We start from the raw sequence: 23,950 nt of genomic DNA, 5'->3' as shown, positions 1-23,950 counted from the left end.
TGACTCGCTATCCACGAATAGCAAACAGAACCGAGGCTGGAAGATGACCCGCGCAGCAATTGTGTGGCTCACCAAATGCTATATAAACTCGACTTGGTAGCTGCAGCCATTTTGTAGATAAATATTAGGAAAACCCTGAAACAATACTGAGGAAGAGCAAAATCTTGACATGAACATGCAAAGTTGCCAACCAAAAATGTAATGGGGAAAATGTATCTGAACAAAGTATGATGTGCCCAATCAGCTTCAGTCTCAACCTTTGCCCAAAATCCAAGCTGTACTGGAGATGTCACTATCTGTTTCCATCCAGAAAAACCTGTGGCCCTCCGTTCCTCAGGACTTGCAGATATCCAGTATAGCAGCTAACTATAGCATCTAGCAACACTGTCCAATGGCTCGGCCCCAAGGGAGACTGATGGATCCAATCAGAAGCCCGAGCGCTGCAGCTTCATCCTTTCATCGGTCAGCGGCGAAGCATTTCCAGCAAGCCGTCACCTTGGCTCAGAGGAATGGAATTAGCAGGAGGTGCCTTCTGACGCTGCTGACATCCACTGCCGCCATACCAGACGGCAGTGAATCTAGGAAGGCTCTACTTCAGGGTGAGCACCAAATTAATCAGACTTTACTTGCTTTGAGCTAGTAATATCAACGGTTGATTTGCTATCCACCTAGGATGTGTCAGTAATTAGCTTGTTGGTTCGTACACGCAGAGTATCTGAAGAAATCAAAGGACAACAAAGAAAAGAATGACAAGGAGGTATGCTGCCTTCTTTCAGTTCCTTTTTCCTTAGTATCCCAGCATTATTCCAATTGATTGAGAAAAATGGCTGAATCATGTCACTGCTCACACTCCCGAGTAAACAAGGCGACTTTTGAGACTGACTACGGATTTAAGCAAAGGAAACATGAGGGTTGAAGTAAAGTGGTCCAAATGATGGGCTCGGGGAAAAGTTAGCCTTGCAATGTCATTTAGGCTCCGTTTGGATGTTGATATTGGAGAGCTTGGCATTGTATTGGTTTCAATACCAAATCAGGCTAGGTATTGAAATAGACTCAATACCAAAGCTATTGTTTGGATGTAGATAGAATTTTTAGATGGAATTGAATGAGTCAGCTAATATCAATTCTCGTTTGGATGTGCATCTCCAGAAATTGAAATTGGCATCCTCCTCCACCCCAAGCATGGCCATGGCCTCGGCATCCTCCTCTGCGCAGCCCTCACCCCATCATCCTCCTCCTCTAGCATGGCAATGGCAGATCTCAAGTGGCTGGGGCGGACCTTGTCATCCTCCGCCGTGCGCCTGCGGCTCGCTGTCCCCCTCCGCACCTCGCTCGTCTTGCGAAGGTGGGCATGGGAGGGGCGGAACAGCTCGCCGTGCGGAAAGGGCAGGGGAGAGGCGGTTTGGCTCGCTGGTCGGAGAGGAGGCACGGGTAGGGCGCGGCTGCTCACAGCACAGATAGGGCAGGGGAAGGGCGGCAGCCCACTAGCCGGAGAAGAGGCAAGGAAGGGGTGGCGCAGCTTGCTGTGTCGAAGAGGGAAGGGGAAGAGGCGGGACGGCCCGCTGGTCGGAGAGGCAGACAGGGAAAGGTGAGCACGACTCGCCGGAGAGGAGGCAGGGGAGTGGTCAGGGGCGGAGTTCCGGTGGCGGTGGTCGGGGCGGAGTTCTGCGATGGAAGAAGAGAAGTGACGATCCAATTCATCCCAATACGGAGGGGTGAGGCTCCGCATTCATGAAGGGCTATTTTAGGTCAGGTTCAATTCTTCGGTATTGGTCCCCAATACCAATTCCAAATTTTGTAGACATCCAAACAACTTGTATTCACTAGATCAAATTCCAATTCCCAATACCGAGCTCCAATACTGACATCCAAACGGACCCTTAGGCTTGTTGCATACTATTTCCTCGTGAATACTGAACAGTTCATTGGCTCTGAAGGCTGAAGTAAATCTCTCATGACTGAAAAAGGAAGTGAACCTTTGTGCTAGGTGCAAGCCGAAGCTAAAATTTCCCAGAACGTCTATTGAGTATTAATTAACTCGCTAACTTTAGAAAAATTCTCATTCGACCACGAAGTTTCCTGTTGCTGCACAGCTTCGTAGTCTACAATTCTGAAATAACTCGAGGTTCAAAGTTTGCTCCCACATCCATAAAAATTCAGAGATTGGTATGTTTTTTCTCCTGCAAACGTGCACTGACATAGGAAATATCAAAGGACGATGTCATTCATATGGCGTGTGGAACTGCCAGTGATGGTCCAAACGGCAGCCTTCATTTTTCCTTCTTAAAAACTAAAAATACGCTGCCACTGATCTCTATTCTCTGCTGTGTTTCTCATGCTCCAGAGGCTGGATGACTACTACAAGAGGAATTACATGGACTACTTCGGGCTCATCGAGGGCCCGGCCAGAGAGAAGAAAGAGGAGGACCGCACGGAGTCGGAGAAAAGGATCCTCGAGTGGCTTGACAAGAACAAGTAGTCAATGGCCAGGACAAGGGTGCTGAAACTCTGACAGCCTTCCTCCAGTTCTTGCTAATTGCTATAGCTATGGCGCTTTGTGTAGGAAGCATACTGGTTGAAGACTAAGCCTTAAAGGTCAATTTTCTAATAAAAAATCGACTCTCTAGTCTCTATCCACGAGCAGCTGGATGGTATCCCACGCAGCAATTGTGAGAACAGTTTATTGAATAAATGTGTTTTGCGGAATCGATGAACCAAATTGTCTGGGTGGTGTAGTTGGTTATCACGTTAGTCTCACACACTAAAGGTCCCCAGTTCGAACCTGGGCTCAGACACTTCATTTTTTGGCCTGCTGCTCTATTCTTTTTGTCCCCAGGATTCTGGCTTGGGCTTGCTATTCTGCGTATGTTGCGTGCTTCTTTAATTTTCCTGAACAAATAGTACTTGCCCGCCACTCCCGAGTACAGCATTCTTAACCGGGGTATCCTTTTCCTTCCAGCTTAAACAAAGGCCTTGGGACATCAGCCGCTGCCACAACTATTACACAGCCGGTAGCCGATCGCTCGACCGATACGCGAACATTACAAAACACACACCACCACCAAAGTTTATTCAACAATCAACATCATGCTTCCTGCCCTAGGATCAGCTTCGGCCTCCGTCTCCAACCAGGAGTCACCCTTCAGACCACGGCATCCAGTATCCACCGGTTGGCCGGCCGAGCTACGACCAGGACGCCTAACACGTTGACTTGCGCGGCCGTGCTACATTAACGCAGCACAGCTTCTGTCGCCCGCTAATCATCAAAGGGATCCCATCATCAAATCCCGCGGGATAAGGCAGCCTAGTGGGCCACGTGAGCGCACGCACCACCGATCCGGATCCCCCTGCCATTTTTTTTTCACTAGTACTAGTACTCGCTGCACGCGTCACCTGCGGGCCGTAGAAAATGCCCGGTTGGAGCCCGCACCGGCTCCAGCTCGCGCCAGGGCTCCAGTGGCGACGGCCGCGACGGAGGCCGACAACATTTGGCTGGCAGCGGCGGGTTTGACCAGCGTGGGGAGCGGAGTGGTTGCGCCTAGATTAGGGTGTTATTTGTTTCGCGCGTTAGGATTCTAGCGTATCTCTTCTAGTCTCCACATGAAAGATCAAATGAAGTTTATTTCTAAATTTTTTTCAGGGATGAGTGTAATTTTTCGCGACAAATCTAACGACGGTAATTAATTAATAATTTGCTACAGTAATGTTAAAAGTAACCATTCTCTAAACGCGCGGTCAAAGATCTCATTAGATTCTTCTGGGTCACCAGCGTGGAAGTTCTGAAGTTGGTTTTGTAAACTGACTTTGTTTGACATCATAATTAATAGTCAAACTGTTACTATTCACTAACACGCTGCAAATCAAACATGACCTAGACGTGGTTGGGTTAGGTGGCCCGCAACGGCGCTGTGTCCCTGTTCGGTGACGCCGATTTGATGCAGCGCAGCGGAGCCTACCCAACCATCCACTCCGTCGTCGTCCAGCTCAGCGCCCCGCATCATTCACCCCGCGGGCCTCCCCTCGCGCGCGCAGCGGTGGGCGGCACGGGCCGCCGCCACGCGGCCGTCACGGCGATCGGCCCGGTGGCCGGCCGCCGGTGGTGGTGGTGGAGGAGGCGAGTGGCGCGGCGTTGTCACCCGTGATGGGACGCGGGCGGGGACGTGCGGTTCAGCCGTTCAGGATGGACAGGAAAAAACCAAATCCCCAAGCCAAGCACGCGCGCGTACACCTGTAAATACGGGGCACGAGCTGGTTTACGAATTCATACGGCTCGCGTAGAACTTGGACGTGCCCGTACTCGATTCGAATCCCTTTCCTCACAAGGCCGATTAATCAACGGCACATTTAAAGCGCGGCTGCAATTGCAGGAGTAAAAGTTTGCCAAAAAAGAAACCAGGAGATTTCGTGCTGCTCCCGTCTCTGAAAAAAGGACAGGAAGTTAGGGGGCGCTCAACGGAATCCGCCGAACCAGATGGCAACCAAGACCTCATCAATTTGTTCGTTCAAAACGGGTGGAATGCTGCTGCCCTCGCTGCCGACTCGCCGCACGGTACGAAGAACCGAGGCCGGCGGCCTCCGTCCCGTCAGAATCCCCGCCCGAAGACTCGTGCGCGCGCTACCAAACGGCCGGGCAGGCCGAACCGGGTGGCACGCGGCGGTAAATAGGCCCCTACCCCGAGCCCTCTCTCGTAACTCAACTCCCCGGGTGCAAACGCCGCGGCCGTGAAGCCCTACCGGGCAGCGAAAGGAGGAAGAGAGGGGGGGATAATTAATCGCAGTAATTAGTTTTTCCGGTTTAATAATACTCCTATATCACGCGGCTTTGTTGGGGCGCGGCTGGCTGCCTTTCTCCCCCTCTTCACTGCCCCCTCGGCTGCTAGTAGCCTTCACGACTAAATCCACCACCACTCCCGCACCCCTCACCTCTCCCCCGCGTCGCCTCCTGCCTCCCCCTCACTCTGCGCGTCGGGCGGGGGCAGCTGCCGCGGGGCGGCACCAAACCCTAGTGGCTCCGGGCGGCATCGATCCGCTCTCCAGCGGCCGGACGCCGGGCGAGGCGCGGCGGTGGTTGCGCTCGCGCTCGCGCTCGGCGCGCGGGTCCCGCGGCGGGGGCTCGACGAGGGCGCGGTGGGCCCCCCGCTCCAGGCGGCGCGGGCGTTAAGGCGGCGGGCGGAGGCGGGGAGGGGTTGGGATTTCTTGCGCGGGACGATGAGGCGGAGGCTCGCGGCCGCGGCGTCGCGGGCGGGGCTGTGAATGGGAGCGGCGGGGCGCTGCGGGCGGCGGCTGCGCACATGGAGGCCGGGGCACCGCCCCGCGGCGGGCGCGGGAGGGTGCTTTGGCTCGTCAGCGTCGAGGTGAGCTGCTGCCTCGATCCGGTGCGGGCGGGCGTCGGGAGCGGGGTGCACGGAGCAGGTGGATTTGGGGCGGAATGGCCGGGAAATCGCGGGGGGCTTTGAGCCGGCTCTAGGCGGATTTGGTATGGGCTGATGCGCGTCTCGTTCTCTGAGGCTGATTTGGGAGATTCGGCTTTGCTGCTACGTAGGGTTTTACTGTTTCGCTCCGCACTGTTGGGGGCAAGAAGTGTTTCCTCGGAGCTATTTTTCGATGTTTGGGCCACAACCAAGTATACTTACATCGGAGTCTGATCATTTTTGTGGATTTCTTGATATTTCCCTTCTCAAGTTGCGAATATTAATGGGTTCCTATAGGTTGCGGTCAAGTCAAGTGCCTCTGAAAGGAGCTGCGCTTTTGCATTAATCTTGACGATTTCCTTGCATTCTTTTCTCTTGCTGCAGATTGCGTTGATTCTAGTCTGTACTCAAGGAGCTGGTGCGGATTCTGGCGAAAGCAAAGCATTGCTTCCGCAAGACGTGGAAGCTGGAGAAAAGGATGTTTACCTTAGCCACTCTTGCATCCATGACGAGATCCTACATCAGCGGCGACGAGCTGGGCGGAAGGAGTACTCTGTCATGCCACAGGTGTACCATGAGTCTCGAGAAAAAGCGGAGCACGTAAGAGGACGGCACTTGTTGAGTTTGTCGTCTTCGCGTGCTCCACAGAGGAATGTCAGGAAGCCAATACGCATATACCTCAATTACGATGCTGTCGGGCACTCGCCTGACCGGGATTGTAAAAGAGTTGGTGACATCGTAAAGGTCTGTTTGTCGCATTAGCTTTTCATCGCGTCAGCAGCTATTTGTAAACTGTAGCTTTAATTTTGATGTTTCTATTTGGTAGCTTGGCGAGCCTCCTGTACTGTCAGCACCAGGAACACCTATATGCGATCCTCATGGCGATCCACCACTGGTGGGAGACTGCTGGTATAATTGCACCCTTGAGGACATAGCTGGGGAGGACAAGAAGCAACGGCTCCGGAAGGTGCAATTCTTGTGCCTTTTCTTGTCCCTCTCTTTAGTTTCAGTTAAAAACAATCCAAGCTGACTTGATGACTATTATAGAAGATGGAACTTTACTATCCCCATGTGTTGTTGACTTCTGTTTTGTATGTTATTTGAGCCATTTGACAGGCACTGGGACAAACAGTAGAGTGGTTTAGAAAAGCTCTAGCTGTTGAACCTGTCAAGGGGAACCTGCGGCTCAGTGGGTACTCAGCTTGTGGTCAGGATGGAGGTGTGCAACTACCCCATGCATATGTTGAAGGTAATGCATCGTCACAATGAGTCGTTTTTTCAATCTTGCCTTCTGATTGCCTGACTCAATATTGTCATATGAATCTCTCTTGAATCGCAGATGGTGTTGCTAATGCCGATTTAGTCCTCTTAGTAACAACAAGACCGACGACAGGTAACACCCTTGCATGGGCTGTGGCCTGCGAACGTGATCAGTGGGGTCGAGCCATTGCAGGTTTGTCAACCAACACACACTTGCATACAAACATTCAAATGCGGGGGGATCTTATAATGTTGTTCTGACCCAATGTGTACATTCCATTTGCTTTTAGGACATGTTAATGTGGCCCCTCGTCATTTGACAGCTGAAGCAGAAACATTACTTTCAGCTACTCTAATACATGAGGTCATGCATGTTCTAGGATTTGATCCTCATGCCTTCACACATTTTCGTGATGAAAGGAAGAGGAGACGTGGTCAGGTGCTAAGCAATGTCTTTGCTCACTATTCTCCCGAAATATTTTCTTTTGCTTAATAGAGAGTAGAAACCCTAATGCTCAGAACTCCCCATGACTGGAACGCTAAAAATTCGATGGACAATGTCAGCTTAGCCCATTTGTTGAATAGGCTATTTGGCAGTTACCCTATGAGCATAATATGAGGGCTTGGATAGGCTTCAAGCATAAAAGTGCTTATAAGTTGCAGGATTGGAAGTTAAGTTAAAACCTTTTGGTTATCATATAGAAAAATGATGTTATTGGGTGTTTATACTATAATAATCGTTGTGATTTGGCTTATGAGATAACTGTAAGCAAGCTGGGAAAGGCATGTAAGCTTCTGTCAGTTGGGCAACTAGTTCACCAATTTATGGTAAAATGCCAGCCTGCAAATGTTTCAGGATAACTTTGTGAATGTTTATTGGAGGAAAAGAATAAAATTCCACGCAACATGGCATGCTTAGTGTATCGGGCCAGCATTTGTGAAGAATGGTTTGAATCATCTGGAGCTTTGGGAACTTGTGTGTGTGGCACCAGACCTTATTTCCCAGTATTGCTCTACTCGAAAAATGTCCTCTTCCTGAAAAATGAAAACTGTGTTGAAATACTTTCTTTATCTTGATAGATTATTCCCCTCTTTCAATGTTTTTCTACTCGTTCCTTCAGGTTACTGTTCAGACTTTGGATGAAAAGCTTGGAAGAATGGTTACTCGTGTTGTCCTACCTCGAGTAGTAATGCACTCCAGACATCACTATGGAGTAAGTTGTAACTAAAGATGTGAAAGACTGTTAAATCTTTCGAATCATTTGTGGCTGCGGTTTTTTCCATTTTCATGTTTTTTCCATGGAAAAAAATGCTTTAACTGACCTTTCTTTCTTATGTTAGGCATTTTCCCAAAACTTCACTGGGTTGGAATTGGAGGATGGGGGAGGCAGGGGTACCTCAGGTAGATATCTAGCACGATTCCTTTATAGTTTGATTCTTGGATTCACTGATATATATTTGTATTACGCAAGTTTCCAAACACCTTCAATTTGTTTTTTGACATTTGGCATACTATTAGGTTCACATTGGGAGAAAAGACTCTTAATGAATGAGATCATGACTGGGTCAGTGGATACAAGATCGGTGGTTTCAAGAATGACTTTAGCACTATTGGAGGACAGTGGATGGTATCAAGCTAATTACAGCATGGCTGAGCATTTAGATTGGGGCCGGAATCAGGGAACAGAGTTTGCTATATCTCCTTGCAATTCGTGGAAAGGGGCATACCACTGCAACACAACTCAACTATCAGGATGCACATATAATAGAGAAGCAGAGGGTTACTGCCCTATAGTAAGCTATAGTGGGGACTTGCCCAAATGGGCTCAGTATTTTCCCCAAGCCAATAAAGGTATGCCCAAATGTAGCATTGGATTACCTTAATTAAAAAGGATGTTAAGAGATGTGGAAACTTGAAAGTAATTTAAGCTCTGTTTGTTTTCCCCTTTTTGTTTAACTCCGTACTAGTCTTACACTCGTTCCTACTCTTCCAGTCACAAATAAGCACCCTTTTTATTTTTGTCTGTGCTAATTGTGTACAAAGTTTGGTTGAGTTGTGGAGATCAAGGCCACGATTCAGCATTCTATGTTTTTTCTAAATAACAAGGGTACTTGTTTAACACTATCACACTATTGTCTAATCTAGGAAGTTGTCTCCTGTCGTGATGTCTTGAGCTACCATTCTTTCTTATCCTCTTTTTAATTGAATTAAAGTCTCTATTTAGTATGCTGCACTTTCTTCTATTGCATATGATATATGTTTGGGATTTGATGTTGCAGGTGGTCAGTCTTCACTAGCAGATTACTGCACATATTATGTTGCTTATTCCGATGGTTCATGCACTGATGTAAATAGCGCACGAGCACCTGACAGAATGTTAGGTGAAGTGCGAGGAAGTAACTCAAGGTGAGGTCACAGACTACAATTTCGATATATGTTCAACTACATTCACTAGTTGCATTGTAATTATAAATTTGTTAATAAGCAGGTGCATGGCCTCAACTCTAGTGCGAACAGGCTTTGTCCGTGGATCTATGACCCAAGGAAATGGCTGTTATCAGCATCGCTGCACAAACAACTCATTAGAGGTGAATATATTTCATTCTGCCAGTTTGCACTACGCTTACTTTGCATTCTTTGGATCCCGTTGTCCTTTTCTAGTGCTGAGTTTTCTTTTCTTGGAGTGGCTTTGTGATTTTTCTGATATTCATCATGATTACCATAAATATAGTAGTAAACATCATGACCACCCCTGCGACAGTTTCAATATTGGTTTTTCTATTTCCTAACTTTTTCCTAATTAGGTATATCACAATATCTGAAGCTCTTGAGTAGCTTCCTAACTTTTTTCTAATGTTTACCTTGTCCTGTTTTTGGAAATTCATGCTGTTTAGGTTGCTGTTGATGGAATCTGGAAGTCATGTCCACAAGCCGGTGGGCCTGTTCAGTTCCCAGGATTTAATGGTGAGTGTTGTTACCTAAGGTGTATCACATCAGTATATCTTTTTCTTATACAAGTTTATTTTATGCTGAAGGGGAATTAATTTGCCCGGCGTATCATGAGTTGTGTAATACTGTACTAGTCCTTGTGACTGGCCAGTGTCCCAAATCGTGTAGTTTTAATGGTGACTGCATCGATGGGACCTGTCAGTGTTTCCCTGGGTTTCATGGACGTGACTGCAGCAGAAGTGAGTATATTTTATTCCCCCGATGATCAAAGTGGATGTTTATTTTTTTCCTGCTAAACATCACTCTTTTTTGGCATCTTCTCTAATGTCAAAAACTGTTGCAGTTCCTATGAAGATATAATTCTAGTCACTAATACCATTTTGATACAATATTACAATGTTCTTTTCATTGTTTCAGAGCAATATGTTAGTAAAGATCGTGAAATTATATGTTACAGAATTACTTTAATGAAAAGTCTACAAATATTGATTTCCATGACATATGGTAGTGCTTGTTTGTATTTGAGTGGTCAAAGCTCCCAACATTTGACTGTAAGCATTCCAAAGTGGCATCTATATGTGATAAATGAATTGGGTGTTCAAGGGATATTTTTGGATGCAAGCAATACCACCGAATAATAGTTTAGGTGAGAGAAGTGGCACGCGTCATTTTGTTGTTTGCTTCATGTATATTGCCATTTGTTATTTGTAATATGCACTACATAGGATGTGTTGGTTCTTGCAAAACCTACAATGAGATGTAGCAAGGTTCTGGTGTTTGAAAGCTGTTAAAAATTTCGCATTCGCTGCCTTCTGATATATTGTAGTATTCATTCTGGTATACCTCACAAATTCACTAACTACTGTTTGGTGTGGTGAATAGGATCTTGTCCAGACAAGTGCAGTGGCCATGGTATATGCAAAGCTAATGGGATCTGCGAATGTCAAAATGGATGGACAGGGATTGATTGTTCAACAGGTGAGGCTTTAACTACTGATTTTTTTTATTTACTAAATGGACACATTGCTTGTTGAGTTGGATTCTTGAGATACATGATATGGTGAAAGATTTTGCTTGACAGTTATCACAGTAGGGATTTTGAATTGGCATGATAAAAGACATGCCTTATGCTCAAGTTATATTTTGTTTTTGCTCAGAATTGTTGCTCTGTTCTTATTCATGTAAACAAGAAGTAACATCCTCCTTTCTTCTTATGCAGCGGTCTGTGATGAACAATGTAGTTTGCATGGAGGGGTTTGCGATAATGGTAAATGTGAGTTCCGTTGTTCAGATTATGCGGGCTACACTTGTCAAAAGGGTTCTACAATACTGCCCAGCCTGTCAATGTGTCATGATGTACTTGTTAGAGATTCGGATGGGCAGCATTGTGCACCAAGTGAACTCAGCATACTACAACAGCTTGAAGCTGTAGTTCTGGTGCCAAATTACAATAGGTTGATGCCAAGTGGACGGACGGCACGGACCTTTCTTAACTTCTTCAACAATGCCAATTGTGCAGCAGCTGCGAAGCGGCTGGCCTGCTGGGTATTGCTTTCTTCCACCATTTCTCTTATCATGATTTTCCCTGTACTTTTTGTTTCAAACATTTTGAATTAAGCTTGCTATTGTGTACTCATTCCATGATTAGGTGCTTCCGTGCACTGTTTCTGGAAACAAAAAAACAATAACTGGAAGTGCGCACATTTCATCTTAAGTCAACCAACAAGCGGCACTTTAGATAAGCATGTTTACAAAATAGATGTCAGGATGCATCTTATGTTAACTTTGGTTCTATTTAAGCTAATTGCTAGTATATGACTGTCCTTACTATGTTATTAATCTAGTGCCATCAATTATATCACTTTTGTCATTTGGAGAATACTGGATAATGTTTTGTGTGACTAGAAAATTAGTCATCTAGCAATGAATAAACTTGTCCTGATTAAATTCCTCTTATCAGATCTCGATTCAACGGTGTGACGAGGATGGGGACAACAGGCTTCGGGTATGCTATTCTGCATGCGAATTGTACAATACCGCTTGTGGAGCGGGTCTGGATTGCTCAGACCAGACCCTTTTTAGCAAGAGGGAAGAGGAGGAGAAAGGTGTTCCTTGCACAGGATATGGCGAGAAGAAATCTTTCTGGCTATAACTTCTCCCGAGCTTCTCCCCTTACTGCTGTGGAAGAAGCTCAGCAATTGTGTAAAGTATAATTGACTGTTTTCTTTTCTTTTTTTCCTTTTCATCCACTACTTCCCAATTGTAGGATACGGGAAGTAGGAGGTCCATTTCACCTAGGCGCCTGAAGATGGGTGCCTGGTGTACAAGCTGTGTTGGAGTGGGCTCTTTGTTAGAAGGTTAGTCTGACTGGAAGAGGGGAGTTGTGGGAGATGGAGGTGGATGGTAGATTCTTTGTTTTCGCTTCAGAAGTAGTGAAGGGAATGTAAAGGTTGATGTGTGTTGTAATCCATGATCCTTAACAGAATCATTTCAATGAGAGCCCCTGTGTTGTGTCTCTTGGCCTTTCAAGTGTCGTTGGCCTGAAGCAAATCCCAACAATACGATGGCCTAACTCCCTTCTGGATAAAATTCATTATAGAATCCGTGATCCCAACAGCCAATACGATGGTCTTTTAAGTGGGAGGGATTGTTGTGTGATCATGTTGCATTGCGGCTGCTCTTGAAGTTTTGAAAAGTTAGTTACAATGCCATGATGGAGCCTAGGAAGCAACCTGTAGGCGATTTCCTCATGCCGGCGCGTTGGAGGGCCATGGCTGAAGAGCGGCTGGTACAGGGTATTCGACGCCACGCATTTCAATACATCACACGTATGTGATCTGGGGAACCTATTGGTGAATTTTACGTGATAAACTGTCAGTTCAAATGGGTAGGTTTGCTGCAATCTTCTCATGACTCCCCATGCACATATCTTCTTGTATAAAAACCGAACCAACAAACCCCGTCCCCATGAGATTCCGCGCGCTTTCTAGCTCGTTCTCATCGGGGACAACACCGTCCTTCCATGGCGATCGAACTCCCGTCTCTCCGACAGTGAGGAGAAAGAGCGAGCAAACCGATCCAATCCAATAATGGGCACGTCGATGCTGGATCGTCCAGAGCACTGCACACTGAGCCGCGTCGTGGCCCTCGCCACGGTCTGCGTCGTCGTCGTGGTTTGCACGTATGCGACGTCTTCTCCGGCCGGCGACGTCGGGAAGGACCAGAAGTACAACATATGGCGCCGGCGATCACCGGCAAGTCTAATTTCTAGTGTTCAAATCATCCGTCCCTTCTCAGGATTGTTACTGCTGCATCCTAATCAGACCTAAACCCTAGCTTAATCCTTTGCAATTTGGCATTGTCAAAACGTGCCAGGGCTTCTCTCCCGACGACGATCTGGATGTGGCGCTGCGCGGCGCGGCGTACGCGAACAGGACGCTGATCCTGACCGTGCTGAACGAGGCGTACGCGGAGGAGGACGGTCTGCTCGACCTCTTCCTCCGGAGCATGAGGGAAGGGGACGGCACCGCGCAGCTCATCGACCACGTTCTCTTCGTCGCCATGGACCGTCAGGCCTTCCGGCGGTGCAGGAGCCTCGCCGGCCTCAGGTGCTACCTGCTCCGGCAGAGGGACGGCGACGACCTCTCGTCGGAGCAGCTCTACATGTCGGACGGGTTCATACGCATGATGTGGCGGCGGATCCGCTTCCTCGGCGACGTCCTCAAGCACGGCTACAGCTTCATATTCACGGTGCGTACCTCTGAGATCACTCATGCTCGTCGCCCTGATGTGCGTGACACAAGCTTAGATTTTTGGCGTGCTAATTTTCGCAAGGACATGGACGTGATGTGGCTGAGGAACCCGTTCCCGAAGCTGGACCGCGGCGACGGCGAGGACCTCCTGATCAGCTCCGACAAGTTCAATGGCGAGGCGCGCGACTACGTCGGCAACGAGCTGAACACGGGCTTCTTCTTCGTGGCCTCCAACGGCCGGACGGCGGCGCTGTTCGACGAGTGGCACGCGGCGCGGCGGGCCTCGCCGGGGATGAAGGAGCAGGACGTGCTGAACCGGATGAAGCGGCGCGGCGCGTTCCGGCGGCTCGGCGTGCGCGCGCGCGTCCTGGACACGGCGCGCTTCAGCGGCTTCTGCCAGGACAGCCGCGACGCGGCGCAGGTGGCCACCGTGCACGCCAACTGCTGCCGCACCAAGCGGGCGAAGGTCGCCGACCTCAGGGCCGTCCTCCGCGCCGCCGGGCAGCTAAACAGGACGGCGGCGGGCATGATGAGGTGGCCGGCGCACTCGGAGTGCGTGAGATCGTGGTCGTGAGAGGCGAGACCAGAAACGCCTGGTACTGAGGTCTGGCGTTGTTGTTCTTGCCTTTAGTCCCCAGCTAACAGAGCAGCATTGTAGCATCCTTCACTACTTCAACAACTTGTTTTTTGTTAACCAAAAATAGGCTATCTAATGGTGAAAAAGATATAGAAACTCTGAATTTCTGATCTGTAAAAGGCCAGAAACAACTTTCGTTGGTGATTTCGGAAGGTATGTTTCGTTGCTTTAGGTTGCTTTAGGCCTAACTTGAAGAGAGCCCATTTGCAGATTGCAGGTCAGACTTGCAGAGTGGTCGTGAAAGCATGACCCATCATCGGACATCGACTGCAAGTTTTTTTATAAGGAATCAGTCTTTTTTATAAGGAATCAAGCACTGCTAGTTTGACATGTCGAGTATTTAAGTAGAGAAACAATACGAGAAAGTAGGATAGCAGAATTGCAGAAATGAAAGAAAAGCACTAGAGTAATGAACGTTTCAATGTAATTTCTTTTACATCTGATGATACATCAAGACTGGTCTGGACAGAAACTTATTATATAGAGGAACTCCGCGTTTCTGCACTTGTGTTGGTACAAGAAATCCTGCATCTGAGCTCAATGCACGAACTGACACATCAGATTTTCTTCGTATGGAAGAGGCACTTACTCTGATACTAATTTAAGGGCCAAAAAGTTACAACTGATGTAACTGTTATCCATACGAATGATTCCAACAATTTCTTCCCACCAGACGATAAATCCGAGCACAAGCACAGTGCCTCGTGGTAATACATGCCTAAATCGTAACATTCTTATCTACTGTACAAGCATTGCCTGTGCAACAGTTCTACTAACCTTCGCCAAGCCATCACTATTACACTCTTTTCCTGCTTAGAATTCAGGCAGCCTGCAAAATTTCCTGACGCTTGATCTCGAATATCTTCTGAAGCGCATCCTCAACAACCTGCATAAGAAGAACGTTCGCATCATTGCTACAAAGATTTACATTTATCCATTCTGCATAATATGCACACTAGTATAAGCGCAACATAGAAAAGAACTTAAACTAGATCAGTACAGCTATACATTACCTTGTCCGGAGTTGAGGCACCAGAAGTAACACCAATTGTAATAGGCCCCTCGGGTAACCAGTTCTCTTTCTCAACAAGTTCACCATGCTGTTAAACATACACATTTCAGTAAAAATTTCTTATTTCTCATTTTTTGTTTCCTAGTTATTCAACGCAAATCTCTTCAAATTTGTTCTTAAAAAAAACACTATCTTCGTTAAATAAAGAAGCGTCAGTGGAGGGTATTAGGAAGTACATTTAGCTTGTAGCTGATCCTGTTTCCTGGGCCAATCCTTTGCTCACTGTCAATCCAGTAGGATGGAATTCCACTAAGTTCTCCGATTTCTTGCAAATGAGAGGTGTTACTGGAGTTCCATCCTCCAACAACCAGAATAAGGTCAACTTTTTCCTTCACCAGCTGATACATAGCATCTTGTCTTTCCTGAGGTATCAAATGGATGGATATAAATCAATATAGAATATGTCAAAACAAGTATATATTTATATCCTAAAGAAACATTGTCAAAAACCAAAAATAGAGCAAATTAAATCAACTATGATCCATTTGACATTAGTTTAAGATAAGGATATGCAATATAGCTGTCCCAGTTTCCTTTTGCAGGCTTTTGCAGGCTGCAAGGGGACTGTATTGGACCATGAATGACTTAATTGCTACCACCAACTGCATACTACCCTTTTCTAAACATTACATTACAAGCTACACGCACACACACAGACCAAAGATCCACATTATAGCCTCACATAAAGATTAACTAGTGCTATAAGATTGTTGCTTCAATTATTAAATATATCGCATAGAGTACTTATCAAGTAGGTGTTGGTTGGTTGTGCTAGGTGTGTATTTTTGGTGACTACATTCCAAATGATCAATGAGAACATGCAATGGTGTGCCTATTAAACATGAATAAGGATGGCAAAATAGGCGTTTTTGTCCCTCAACTTTACCTCGTCAAGTTCATCCCTCAACTTTCAAATCAGCCAATCTAGTTCTTGAAAATAGCTATTTCAAAGTTAAGCGACTAAGTTGACCCTTGAGTTAAAGTTGAGGGACAAAAATGGCTATTTTGCCAATATGGACAATTTTGGAACAGAAACTTTTTTGAAAAGTGAGAATGATGTTCCCTTAGGTACAAATATCTTTCATTCAGGAACGGAGCAACCAAGATAATATAGAAACAACAGTTTCTGAAATAATCAAGAAATTATTATGTTTGGAATGTATCGCGAAATATCAAAAATAGAGTTGAAGGTCGGGCTAGAAGACTTTGGGTTGCGCAAACTGACATATCTGTTGGAAAAGGGACACTACCTGGGTAGCATCACAAATAGTGAGGAAGGCCATGAAGTGATCATTGACATTTTCAACTCCATACCTTTGCATCATAGTCCTCTCAACAAGTTTCCCTATAAATCATAAAGAACTAAAATCAAAATTGGCTCGTGCTAAAACAATTTTTTATTGCAATATAAAGGAAGCAGGGACTGGCATCATAACCCACCGATTTCTTCAGTTTCTCCTTTAAGCATTGTTGTTTGATTTGCAATGCCCACCTTATCAAGATCAACATCAGGATCAAATCCTGGAGAAACAGCATTTTTGAATTTCTGCAGATGTGTATCAAACAGTTCAGTTAGCCATTTCTTTCCAGCGCCAGTAAATGATATAGCCCGAGTAAAGCCGTCAGTCCTTACCTCAAGGAAAGCCTCTTTTGTTGAGCTAGACCCATCAAGTTTGCCACCAAGTATATAATCACACACATAGGTTGCCTGTTACAGTTGAAAACATTTCAACTTTCTTATCTTTAGATGCCTTCAATAGAAAGTACGAAAGAACAGCAGAATACAAAACGCATTAGATGTACCTCTGCTATATTCTTCACAATGATGTACTTTCCTGCAAAAGAAGCAGTGGCGACAGTTTCTTCATGGGAATATTTTCCGTGAATAATTGAAGTGTATTCACTCTTCTTGTGCTTTTCGACCGTGTTCCAGACCTATATTGAATTATGAATTTCATCAGCCTGATATAGTAAATTTTTCACTAGAGGATCAATGAGTGCCGAGTGGCACAAACTGACAAAAGGCTTAACACAAGGGGAGGTCTCTGAAAGGAAAATATACCTTTGAAACCCAAGGGCAGGTTGTATCAACTATCTGCACTTTCTTATCATTCAGTGTGTACATCTCCTCCACAGCAGCTCCAAATGCAGGTAGCACAACAACATCGCCTTTTTCAACAACATTGAAATCCTTGATGCCTGCATCAACAGGAATGATTTCTACACCCATCTCATCCAACCTCTGCACGCCCAATCAAAAGAATTCAGGTCAGTCAGTTATGTACATGGCATCTTGCAACAAAAAAAAGGAAGGTGTGGAGATTATGAGTTTATGACTAGTGAACCAAGACTAATGAATCAGGAGTTGAAAAACAAACATGTTGACCAATAAAATTATGCTTTTTATCCCTAAAATTGGCCAAAATCTCATCATTTGTGCTCTTGTACGGACAAGAGAAACCACCGTACATTAATTTCCCCCCTCATACTACATAGTAGCGATCTCTACTGCTCGTAAGAGACACCCACCACCTATGATTACGAGTTAGGTAGTCCGCAGATTTTGGGCGTTATTACCTTGTTGACGGTGGGGTTGTGGATGATTTCGTTGGTGAGCCAGATGCGCTCCTCGGGGAACTGCTTGCGCGCCTCGTAGGCGATCTGCACGGCGCGCTCGACGCCCCAGCAGAATCCGTAGGCCTCCGCCAGCTTCACGGTGACGGGGCCCCAGGTGTGCTGGTTCCCGTTCTCCTTGAGCGTCTTGATCACATCACCTGCGGAACAGAATCCGGCGCCCCCCCGTCAGCCAATCAGGACAACAACCGACGGATCGGCCCGCAAGCAGCCCCTCCCCCTCCCCGTCGCCGCGGCTGCGGGCTCGCTAGAGCGCAGGTCGGTACTCACTGGTGTACTCCTGGCTCATGAGCTCGAGCGTCTCCTTCTTGTGGCCGAAGCCCTTGCGGTTGTAGTTGTCGCTGCGGGTGAGGTTGTGGCGGAAGGCCTTCTTGTCGAAGTCCGGGTCGAGCGACGCGGCCGCGGCCGCGGAGGAGGACGGCGGGGAGGCGTCGCAGCGCACGGAGGAGGGCGCGCGGCGGCGGCCGCGGCGCCCGCCGCCCGGGGCGAGGAGCGCGGAGCGGAGGTGCGTGGTGAGGGTCGCCATCGCGCGCGTGGGCCTCGTGGCGGAGAGGTGCCGCGGGGGAGCGCTAGCGGGGCAGCGGGAGGAGGCAGCAAGCGGACGGCGAATGGGAGGGGGGATGGCCCCGCGCGCTCTTTCTTATCCCCGCGGCTCTTGCCGTCCGGCTCCCAAGTGCCAACCCCGTGGCCGTCTGACGACGTGGGCCCACGTGGGGAGGGGATATCCCGTGGCGCGCGTGGCCCGGCCGCCAGGGCCGCCGGTCCCTGTCCTCTTGCGGAAGCCGGAGGCGACGGGCCAAGCGGAGCTGAAATTTCCGGAGCGGCCGGTCGGGTCGGGCGTCGGCGCCACGTTTTCACGACCGTAAGAATGTTTGGAAACTAGCTGTTAACGTATCTGAATCATGATCTTTGTATTTTTTTGGATTTCATTTCTAGTCTACCCAACTCGCTTGGGACAAAAGATTTTGTTGTTGTTGTTGGTATGCGAGGTGAGGGTCCGGATTTTTGTGGGCCGGTGGCAGGGACGGTGGAACTGCTGGCTGACACGTTGGTGAGTGAGAGCAGCACTTTGCGATGGTGCGGTGTTGAGAGAGTGAGACCAGTGGGCAGTGGCACGCACGGATCGCCACAAATTTTGGGTTGCTCAGATTGCATTTTTCTTCCTGTTTGTGTTTGGTGGTGTACCTGCAGGATTAGCTACAAAAATCGGTCTGTGCCTGCCACGCGTACCCCGTGCTTTGTTACTTACCTTCGGAAAGGATAGCACTGCGGTAGTTCGGAAACAGGCAGGATAGCGATGCTTGCGGTCAAGGCCAAACGGTGCGACACTGCGACTTCCAAGCACATGCTTACCACGCTGACCAAACAACCCTCGCTGCTCCATAGGAGACGGCCAACGCCTCTGCAACGTGGGCGGAAAACGGCGTCCCTTTTTTTTTCTGAAACCGCGCGACACGTGAACCCTGGTTCAACAACATGTGCCTGGAAAAAAAAAAGGGGCTCCACGCTCTGCAAACGTCGTAGGCGTGCCCTTGTCCTCCCCACGAGCGAGACTGGTCAGGGGCACGTGCTGATCGCCCAAGTGAGCTTCCACGGCGGCAACCCCGTGCCGTCGAAGCGCGGCGGCGGAGGTACATATATGGCTGCGCGCAAGGCCCCTCAGCGATCAGGTAGGGTGCCGCCGGCGCGGCTCGGGAGCCCGGTACATATATGGCGTCGGAGAAGCGCGAACAGGAAACCGCCGCGGCGGGTTCATCCGCGCTGGATCGGTGCCGCCGCCTCCTGGTTCGTTTTGCACGATCCGTTCTGACGAAAGCACGCCATGTCGGCATGCTCTGATGCTCTCGGCTCTCCAAGTCCAAGTCCCTCAGAATTTCCATGCGCCCTGCTTCCTTCAAGCTTGGCCCGGGCCTAGGGGCGTGCGACCTGTGCGGGTGCACAGGGCCCCTAATATTCTGGGGCCCCAAAATCTAAAATAGCTCATTAAACAATCTTGCCTCCTTCCTGGCCAGCTGCCCAGTCCAAATGCAAACACCATCGCCCATAAAACTAGTCTCAGAGGAGAGTGTCATGACACAGTTACCAAGTCTGTAAACTAGGTAACCGAGTTAGAGAAGTGTCATCACCACGACACTCCTCTCAGATCTCATGACACTTTTCTTTCTCTCTCTTATGCCATATCAGCATATTTATTACTCATGACACTCTCACTAAGATTAGGCTTTCAGAGCAAGACACCGTGAGTCCTAGCTCCTAGCCCGGCTGTTCAGCCTCACAAGAAAACAAATCCCGGCTGTTCAGTCGCACCGTGTTTCTAACTTCCTCTGACTGCCATGCCCATTCATCGTCACGGCGATAGCCGCCGAGGTAGGCGGACGGACCCAGATGCGGCAGGGCACTCGGGCCCTGTTTGTTTTTGTTGCACTACTTATGCTAAAAAAGAATTTTGCATGCATGCAGTACTAAATAAAATCTATTTGTAAAATCTTTTCACAAATGAGTGCAACTTTGCGCGACAAATATAACGACAGTAATTAATTTATAATTGGCTACAGTAATCATCTTCTAATCATATGGTCAAAGGCCTCATTAGATTTGTCTCACGAAGTAGCGCATGAGTTGTGAAGTTAATTTTGTAAACTTCTTTCATTTAATATCCCTAATTATTGGTTAAAGTTTGCTATAGTAGCTTGCGCTAAAAAAACCAGACAGGCCCTCTAATGAGCGACGACGACCCCGGGATAGACAGAGGCAGAGCGCAGAGCGCAGAGCCGCAGAGGAAATGGATCAGCAACGGAAGGAGAAGGTAAATAGCGCAGAGCCGCAGAGGAAATGGATCAGCAACGGAAGGAGAAGGTAAATAGGTATTTCTTTGATTCCCCAACTGTATTGATGCACATGTATTTATATCTTTGAATCTTTAATGGATTATAATTTTGTTCTTTCATCTTTTGTGTTAGAAAGATCGATTGAAATCATGTTTTCTACAAACCGATGTAGAAAATATGATTCCGGTAGCCAAAAACATAAAAAGAAACAAAGACTAGATGTTTAAGTAAAGACTATACAACTAAAAATAAAAAAGATACAATTCTTGATGTATTTCATTTCTATATAATATACTATAACATATTTAATATTTGATTATTCTATTTAATTAGTATATTAGACTTCACTTTAGAGTTTCGCACATGTCCCCAATTTTTAGGGGCACAGCCCTGGAGCTTTACGGTCCAAACGAACTCCCCCACAGCACACGGCGCGCACACGCTAGTAGTACAAATAGCAAGGTACAAAATAGCCCGCTAATAGCTCGCTATTGTCCGCTATTAGCTTTTTAAGAAATCTCCCGCTACGCTATATAATATTTGTCCGCTATGTCCGCTATAGGGTTTTTTATAGGATTTTGTGATAATAAATGTCCGCTACTTCCGCTAAAGATGTAGCCAAAAGAAATAAAGAATCAATATAACTAGGGTGGACCATAGACAAAGCAGCACGGGCACAGTTAGGCAGTCAAGAGACGTGTTGAGTCTATTTTAGAATGTTAGACCAATTATGCTTCTAATTTTATATGTATTATGGACGTATGGCTATGAAAAATTTGCTGAAATTGGTTGCATTACTGATGTTATTGGCCACATTATGCATATTTTTTTTGCAAACCGCTAAATGGATAGCTCCGCTATAGCTTTCGCTATAGCTCTCATAGCTTTTTGGAAGGGCTTCCGTTAAACGTCTTAGCCCGCGATTTTATACCTTGACAAATAGTAGTGCTGTTTCTGCAACTCTTATTACAGGAGCACGACGACATGGCTTATTCCGAGGTAACTTCGAGTGGCATCGGTGATCCAAGCAGCTGGGAAAACATGCTCATGTACGTCGAGCTTGCTCGGCTTCTTCGTGCCTTCCTTGATCTCGTGAACTACCGGGTGAAATCCTACGGCTGCTCCGCTAGCGCTGCTCGGACAATGCTCCATTGGCGAAGGAAAGGGTAGGGCCACTGCCCACTAGATCTTGGCCCTAGGCGTCAGCCCATTTTTTTCCCACACCGCCCGTAGCACACTAGCATGAAGGTGAAGGCCTTGCACAGTCGGCCCATGGAGTGTATGTACCCATATATATATACACACACACACACACATATATGTACATGTATATATATACATACATATACATATGTATATATATATACATGTACATATATATATGTATATATATGTATATATACATATACATATACATATACATATACATATATATACATATATATATAGGCAGCCAGTTCTCTTTCTCAACCACCATGCCATCCTGTCAGGCAAATGCAATTCACTCGTAATTCACACAGTATACTAGATTGTAATAATTTCAGCCGCCTTGAGTCGTATTGGCACGTGGCTAGGCCTGACGGTGGGCCGTGAAAATCCGAGGGCCTCGTGGGCCTTCAAACTCATGGGCCAAGATTTTAGGACTCGTTATGGGTTTTTCTAAATAAAAGGTAGGATTGGATTGGGCTGTGCTTCAAAAGGATCGGCGCAGGCCGGATTTTGGACTTGGCCCATTTCAGCTCGTGGATAGGAAGTAAGGGCTTGGCCCGTGGACAACAGGTAAGGATCACATCGAGTCTGTCGGGGCCTCCCTCGCCTTCTCGGGGAGTTCGGCGGCAGGCGGACGACGCCGGGTGCGGGGAGGCTGGCGGCGCCGGGTGCGGGGAGGCGGGGATTCGGCGACGCCGGCGAAGGTGCTCCACACCAACGAAGGCAGCCTCCTCCGGGGTCACCCGTCACCCGCTGGCCGTGCACGCCGCCACTCCCCACCTGCAGCTCATCTTCAAGATCCACCTCCACTGCCGCCGTCGCCCATCGCCAAGATCTGCAGCCGCTACTCATGCTCTTCAGGCTCCGGGGGCAGCAGGGCCTTTTCAGGCTCCTCAGGCTCTCTCTCCCTCCCGCATCCAAGTAATGGGCCCATCTTCTTTTGCTAGATCTGTTATTGCCTCGTAGCTTCAAACTTGCCTGCATCTGATTATAGGTTCCACGAGTTTGTTGAGCAGCTGGCGGAGCCCATGGTGGTGGTCTTGGTCGATTGGATCTCTTGGTTTTGGGTGGGTGGGGGGGGATTTGATTTGGTATTGTGGGTGCCTGCCGGCCGGTTTATATGGCCGGGAGCAAGAGGAAGGCGACGCGGTTGTGTAAGCGCGTGCTCCTTCCTTGTTGGTTGGTATATGGATGGCAACAACGGCCGCCGGCGAGGAGAGGGTTATGGTGGTGGGCGTGGCTGTGGCCGTGGTGGAGGAGGTGATTGGATGCCTGCCAGATATCCAAACGCGCATGCTGCGCTGCCTGCTTGGTTTGACCGGTTGCTTGGCTGGGCTGGGCAGGTGCCATTGCCAAGCCATGGTCACCTTCATTTCATTACTATTATTATACATAGAATGGGCAAATGCAAATTCCACGCGTCTTTTACCGCATCCAAGCAGGCTGCATGTGGTTGATATTCTTTAATCTTTAATGGCTTCCACTAGAAATTATAGGTTCTTTCTGTTAATGAGGTTTGTTCATGCCATATCGTAATGTTTATTTGCTACTAGCATGCACAGCTCGTAATGTTCATGGCTTCACATTTGATTCGCTAGCTGCAGTAAGCATGAGATTCTTGGTGGTAATTAAGTCTTGCCAATTTGTAGAGTAAAAACTAACAATTTTAATATGCTAGACAATAGCTTAGTTTTTTTTCCATGATCAGAAAAGGCACACAAGCAGTATCATTAATATGCTAGACAATAGTTTAGTTTTTTTTCTATGATCAGGAAAGGCACACAAGCAGTATCGTTAATATGCTAGACAATAGCTTAGTTTTTTTCCATGATCAGGAAATGCACACAAGCAGTATCATTAATATGTTATACAAACTGAGTTTTATGTGCTGCAGCCTTTAATTTCTGATGGCTTCTTGCAGTATCATTACTGGTTAGAAATGGAAGGGGTTTCAGCAAATCCAGAACTTGTTGGAGAGAGTCATGAGTCTATGTCAACTGATCAGTCAAGTCGGTCATCAAAAAAAAGAGCTAAAGTTTGGGAACACATAGAGTCAGAAGTAGTAGATGGAATAGAAAAGGCAATATGCAAATATTGTAGGACTCAGTTATCTTTGGTCAGATGAGAACTTCAATGTTCTAGCATGGTGGAAAAAGAATTCAGATGCATATCCAGTCTTGTCTTTGATGGCTAGAGA

At 47.4% G+C, this 23,950-nt stretch overlaps 4 protein-coding genes and 1 non-coding gene across 7 annotated transcripts; 4 read left to right on the top strand and 1 right to left on the bottom strand.

Moving 5' to 3' along the window:
- Nucleotides 1–150: 150 nt before the first annotated feature.
- On the top strand, nucleotides 151–2,714 carry LOC120688308. Of its 2 annotated transcripts, none has more exons than XM_039970569.1 (3): nucleotides 151–599; nucleotides 711–757; nucleotides 1,150–1,948. In XM_039970569.1, exons 1-3 carry the CDS (start codon nucleotides 392–394, stop codon nucleotides 1,459–1,461), a joined length of 567 nt encoding a protein of 188 aa, XP_039826503.1. In that variant the 5' UTR covers nucleotides 151–391; the 3' UTR covers nucleotides 1,462–1,948. The 2 variants fall into 2 exon arrangements, with proteins under 2 accessions (XP_039826503.1, XP_039826504.1); XM_039970570.1 differs by lacking the exon at nucleotides 1,150–1,948 and adding an exon at nucleotides 2,345–2,714 and having other exon boundaries at nucleotides 224–599.
- Nucleotides 2,715–2,721: 7 nt separating this feature from the next.
- Nucleotides 2,722–2,795, top strand: TRNAV-CAC. The gene has a single exon. It is a non-coding gene; the product is annotated as a tRNA-Val (tRNA).
- Nucleotides 2,796–4,873: 2,078 nt separating this feature from the next.
- Nucleotides 4,874–12,138, top strand: LOC120687925. Of its 2 annotated transcripts, none has more exons than XR_005680908.1 (16): nucleotides 4,874–5,354; nucleotides 5,796–6,155; nucleotides 6,238–6,378; nucleotides 6,528–6,660; nucleotides 6,751–6,864; nucleotides 6,962–7,110; nucleotides 7,793–7,885; nucleotides 8,013–8,073; nucleotides 8,191–8,523; nucleotides 8,952–9,078; nucleotides 9,161–9,260; nucleotides 9,567–9,636; nucleotides 9,708–9,860; nucleotides 10,039–10,267; nucleotides 10,504–10,599; nucleotides 10,841–10,857. XR_005680908.1 is itself a non-coding variant. In XM_039970016.1 (16 exons), exons 1-16 carry the CDS (start codon nucleotides 5,292–5,294, stop codon nucleotides 11,771–11,773), a joined length of 2,511 nt encoding a protein of 836 aa, XP_039825950.1. In that variant the 5' UTR covers nucleotides 4,881–5,291; the 3' UTR covers nucleotides 11,774–12,138. The 2 variants fall into 2 exon arrangements, 1 of the variants encoding a protein (XP_039825950.1); XM_039970016.1 differs by lacking the exon at nucleotides 10,039–10,267 and adding an exon at nucleotides 11,582–12,138 and having other exon boundaries at nucleotides 4,881–5,354; nucleotides 10,841–11,166.
- Nucleotides 12,139–12,348: 210 nt separating this feature from the next.
- On the top strand, nucleotides 12,349–14,064 carry LOC120689708 (uncharacterized protein At1g28695-like). The gene is made up of 3 exons (XM_039972090.1): nucleotides 12,349–12,875; nucleotides 12,997–13,371; nucleotides 13,456–14,064. The coding sequence occupies exons 1-3, from the start codon at nucleotides 12,711–12,713 to the stop codon at nucleotides 13,945–13,947; spliced, it is 1,032 nt and encodes a 343-aa protein (XP_039828024.1). The 5' UTR covers nucleotides 12,349–12,710; the 3' UTR covers nucleotides 13,948–14,064.
- A 325-nt stretch (nucleotides 14,065–14,389) lies between these two features.
- On the bottom strand, nucleotides 14,390–18,410 carry LOC120689707 (4-hydroxy-3-methylbut-2-enyl diphosphate reductase, chloroplastic). Its single transcript, XM_039972089.1, has 10 exons — nucleotides 17,987–18,410; nucleotides 17,660–17,856; nucleotides 17,145–17,324; nucleotides 16,886–17,017; nucleotides 16,716–16,790; nucleotides 16,523–16,628; nucleotides 16,333–16,427; nucleotides 15,259–15,444; nucleotides 15,024–15,110; nucleotides 14,390–14,896 (listed from the first exon to the last, which is right to left on the bottom strand). The coding sequence occupies exons 1-10, from the start codon at nucleotides 18,240–18,242 to the stop codon at nucleotides 14,831–14,833; spliced, it is 1,380 nt and encodes a 459-aa protein (XP_039828023.1). The 5' UTR covers nucleotides 18,243–18,410; the 3' UTR covers nucleotides 14,390–14,830.
- Between the last annotated feature and the right edge of the window lie 5,540 nt (nucleotides 18,411–23,950).

Source organism: Panicum virgatum, chromosome 9N (genome assembly GCF_016808335.1).
Source record: "Panicum virgatum strain AP13 chromosome 9N, P.virgatum_v5, whole genome shotgun sequence".
Lineage (NCBI taxonomy): Eukaryota > Viridiplantae > Streptophyta > Magnoliopsida > Poales > Poaceae > Panicum > Panicum virgatum.
The sequence above is the reverse complement of the archived record's forward strand: the minus strand, read 5'-3'. Positions and strand labels throughout refer to the sequence as shown.

Coding starts and splice junctions, on each gene's coding strand:
- LOC120688308 (XM_039970569.1), top strand. CDS start 392: ATGGCTCGGCCCCAAGGGAGACTGATGGATCCAATCAGAAGCCCGAGC. Junction 600..710: donor TAGGAAGGCTCTACTTCAGG/GTGAGCACCAAA, acceptor TCGTACACGCAG/AGTATCTGAAGAAATCAAAG. Junction 758..1,149: donor AAGAAAAGAATGACAAGGAG/GTATGCTGCCTT, acceptor GTGCATCTCCAG/AAATTGAAATTGGCATCCTC.
- LOC120687925 (XM_039970016.1), top strand. CDS start 5,292: ATGGAGGCCGGGGCACCGCCCCGCGGCGGGCGCGGGAGGGTGCTTTGG. Junction 5,355..5,795: donor TTTGGCTCGTCAGCGTCGAG/GTGAGCTGCTGC, acceptor CTCTTGCTGCAG/ATTGCGTTGATTCTAGTCTG. Junction 11,167..11,581: donor CGAAGCGGCTGGCCTGCTGG/GTATTGCTTTCT, acceptor TCCTCTTATCAG/ATCTCGATTCAACGGTGTGA.
- LOC120689708 (XM_039972090.1), top strand. CDS start 12,711: ATGGGCACGTCGATGCTGGATCGTCCAGAGCACTGCACACTGAGCCGC. Junction 12,876..12,996: donor TATGGCGCCGGCGATCACCG/GCAAGTCTAATT, acceptor AAAACGTGCCAG/GGCTTCTCTCCCGACGACGA. Junction 13,372..13,455: donor GCTACAGCTTCATATTCACG/GTGCGTACCTCT, acceptor AATTTTCGCAAG/GACATGGACGTGATGTGGCT.
- LOC120689707 (XM_039972089.1), bottom strand. CDS start 18,242: ATGGCGACCCTCACCACGCACCTCCGCTCCGCGCTCCTCGCCCCGGGC. Junction 17,018..17,144: donor CCTGCCCTTGGGTTTCAAAG/GTATATTTTCCT, acceptor AATTCAATATAG/GTCTGGAACACGGTCGAAAA. Junction 14,897..15,023: donor GTGCCTCAACTCCGGACAAG/GTAATGTATAGC, acceptor CTTCTTATGCAG/GTTGTTGAGGATGCGCTTCA.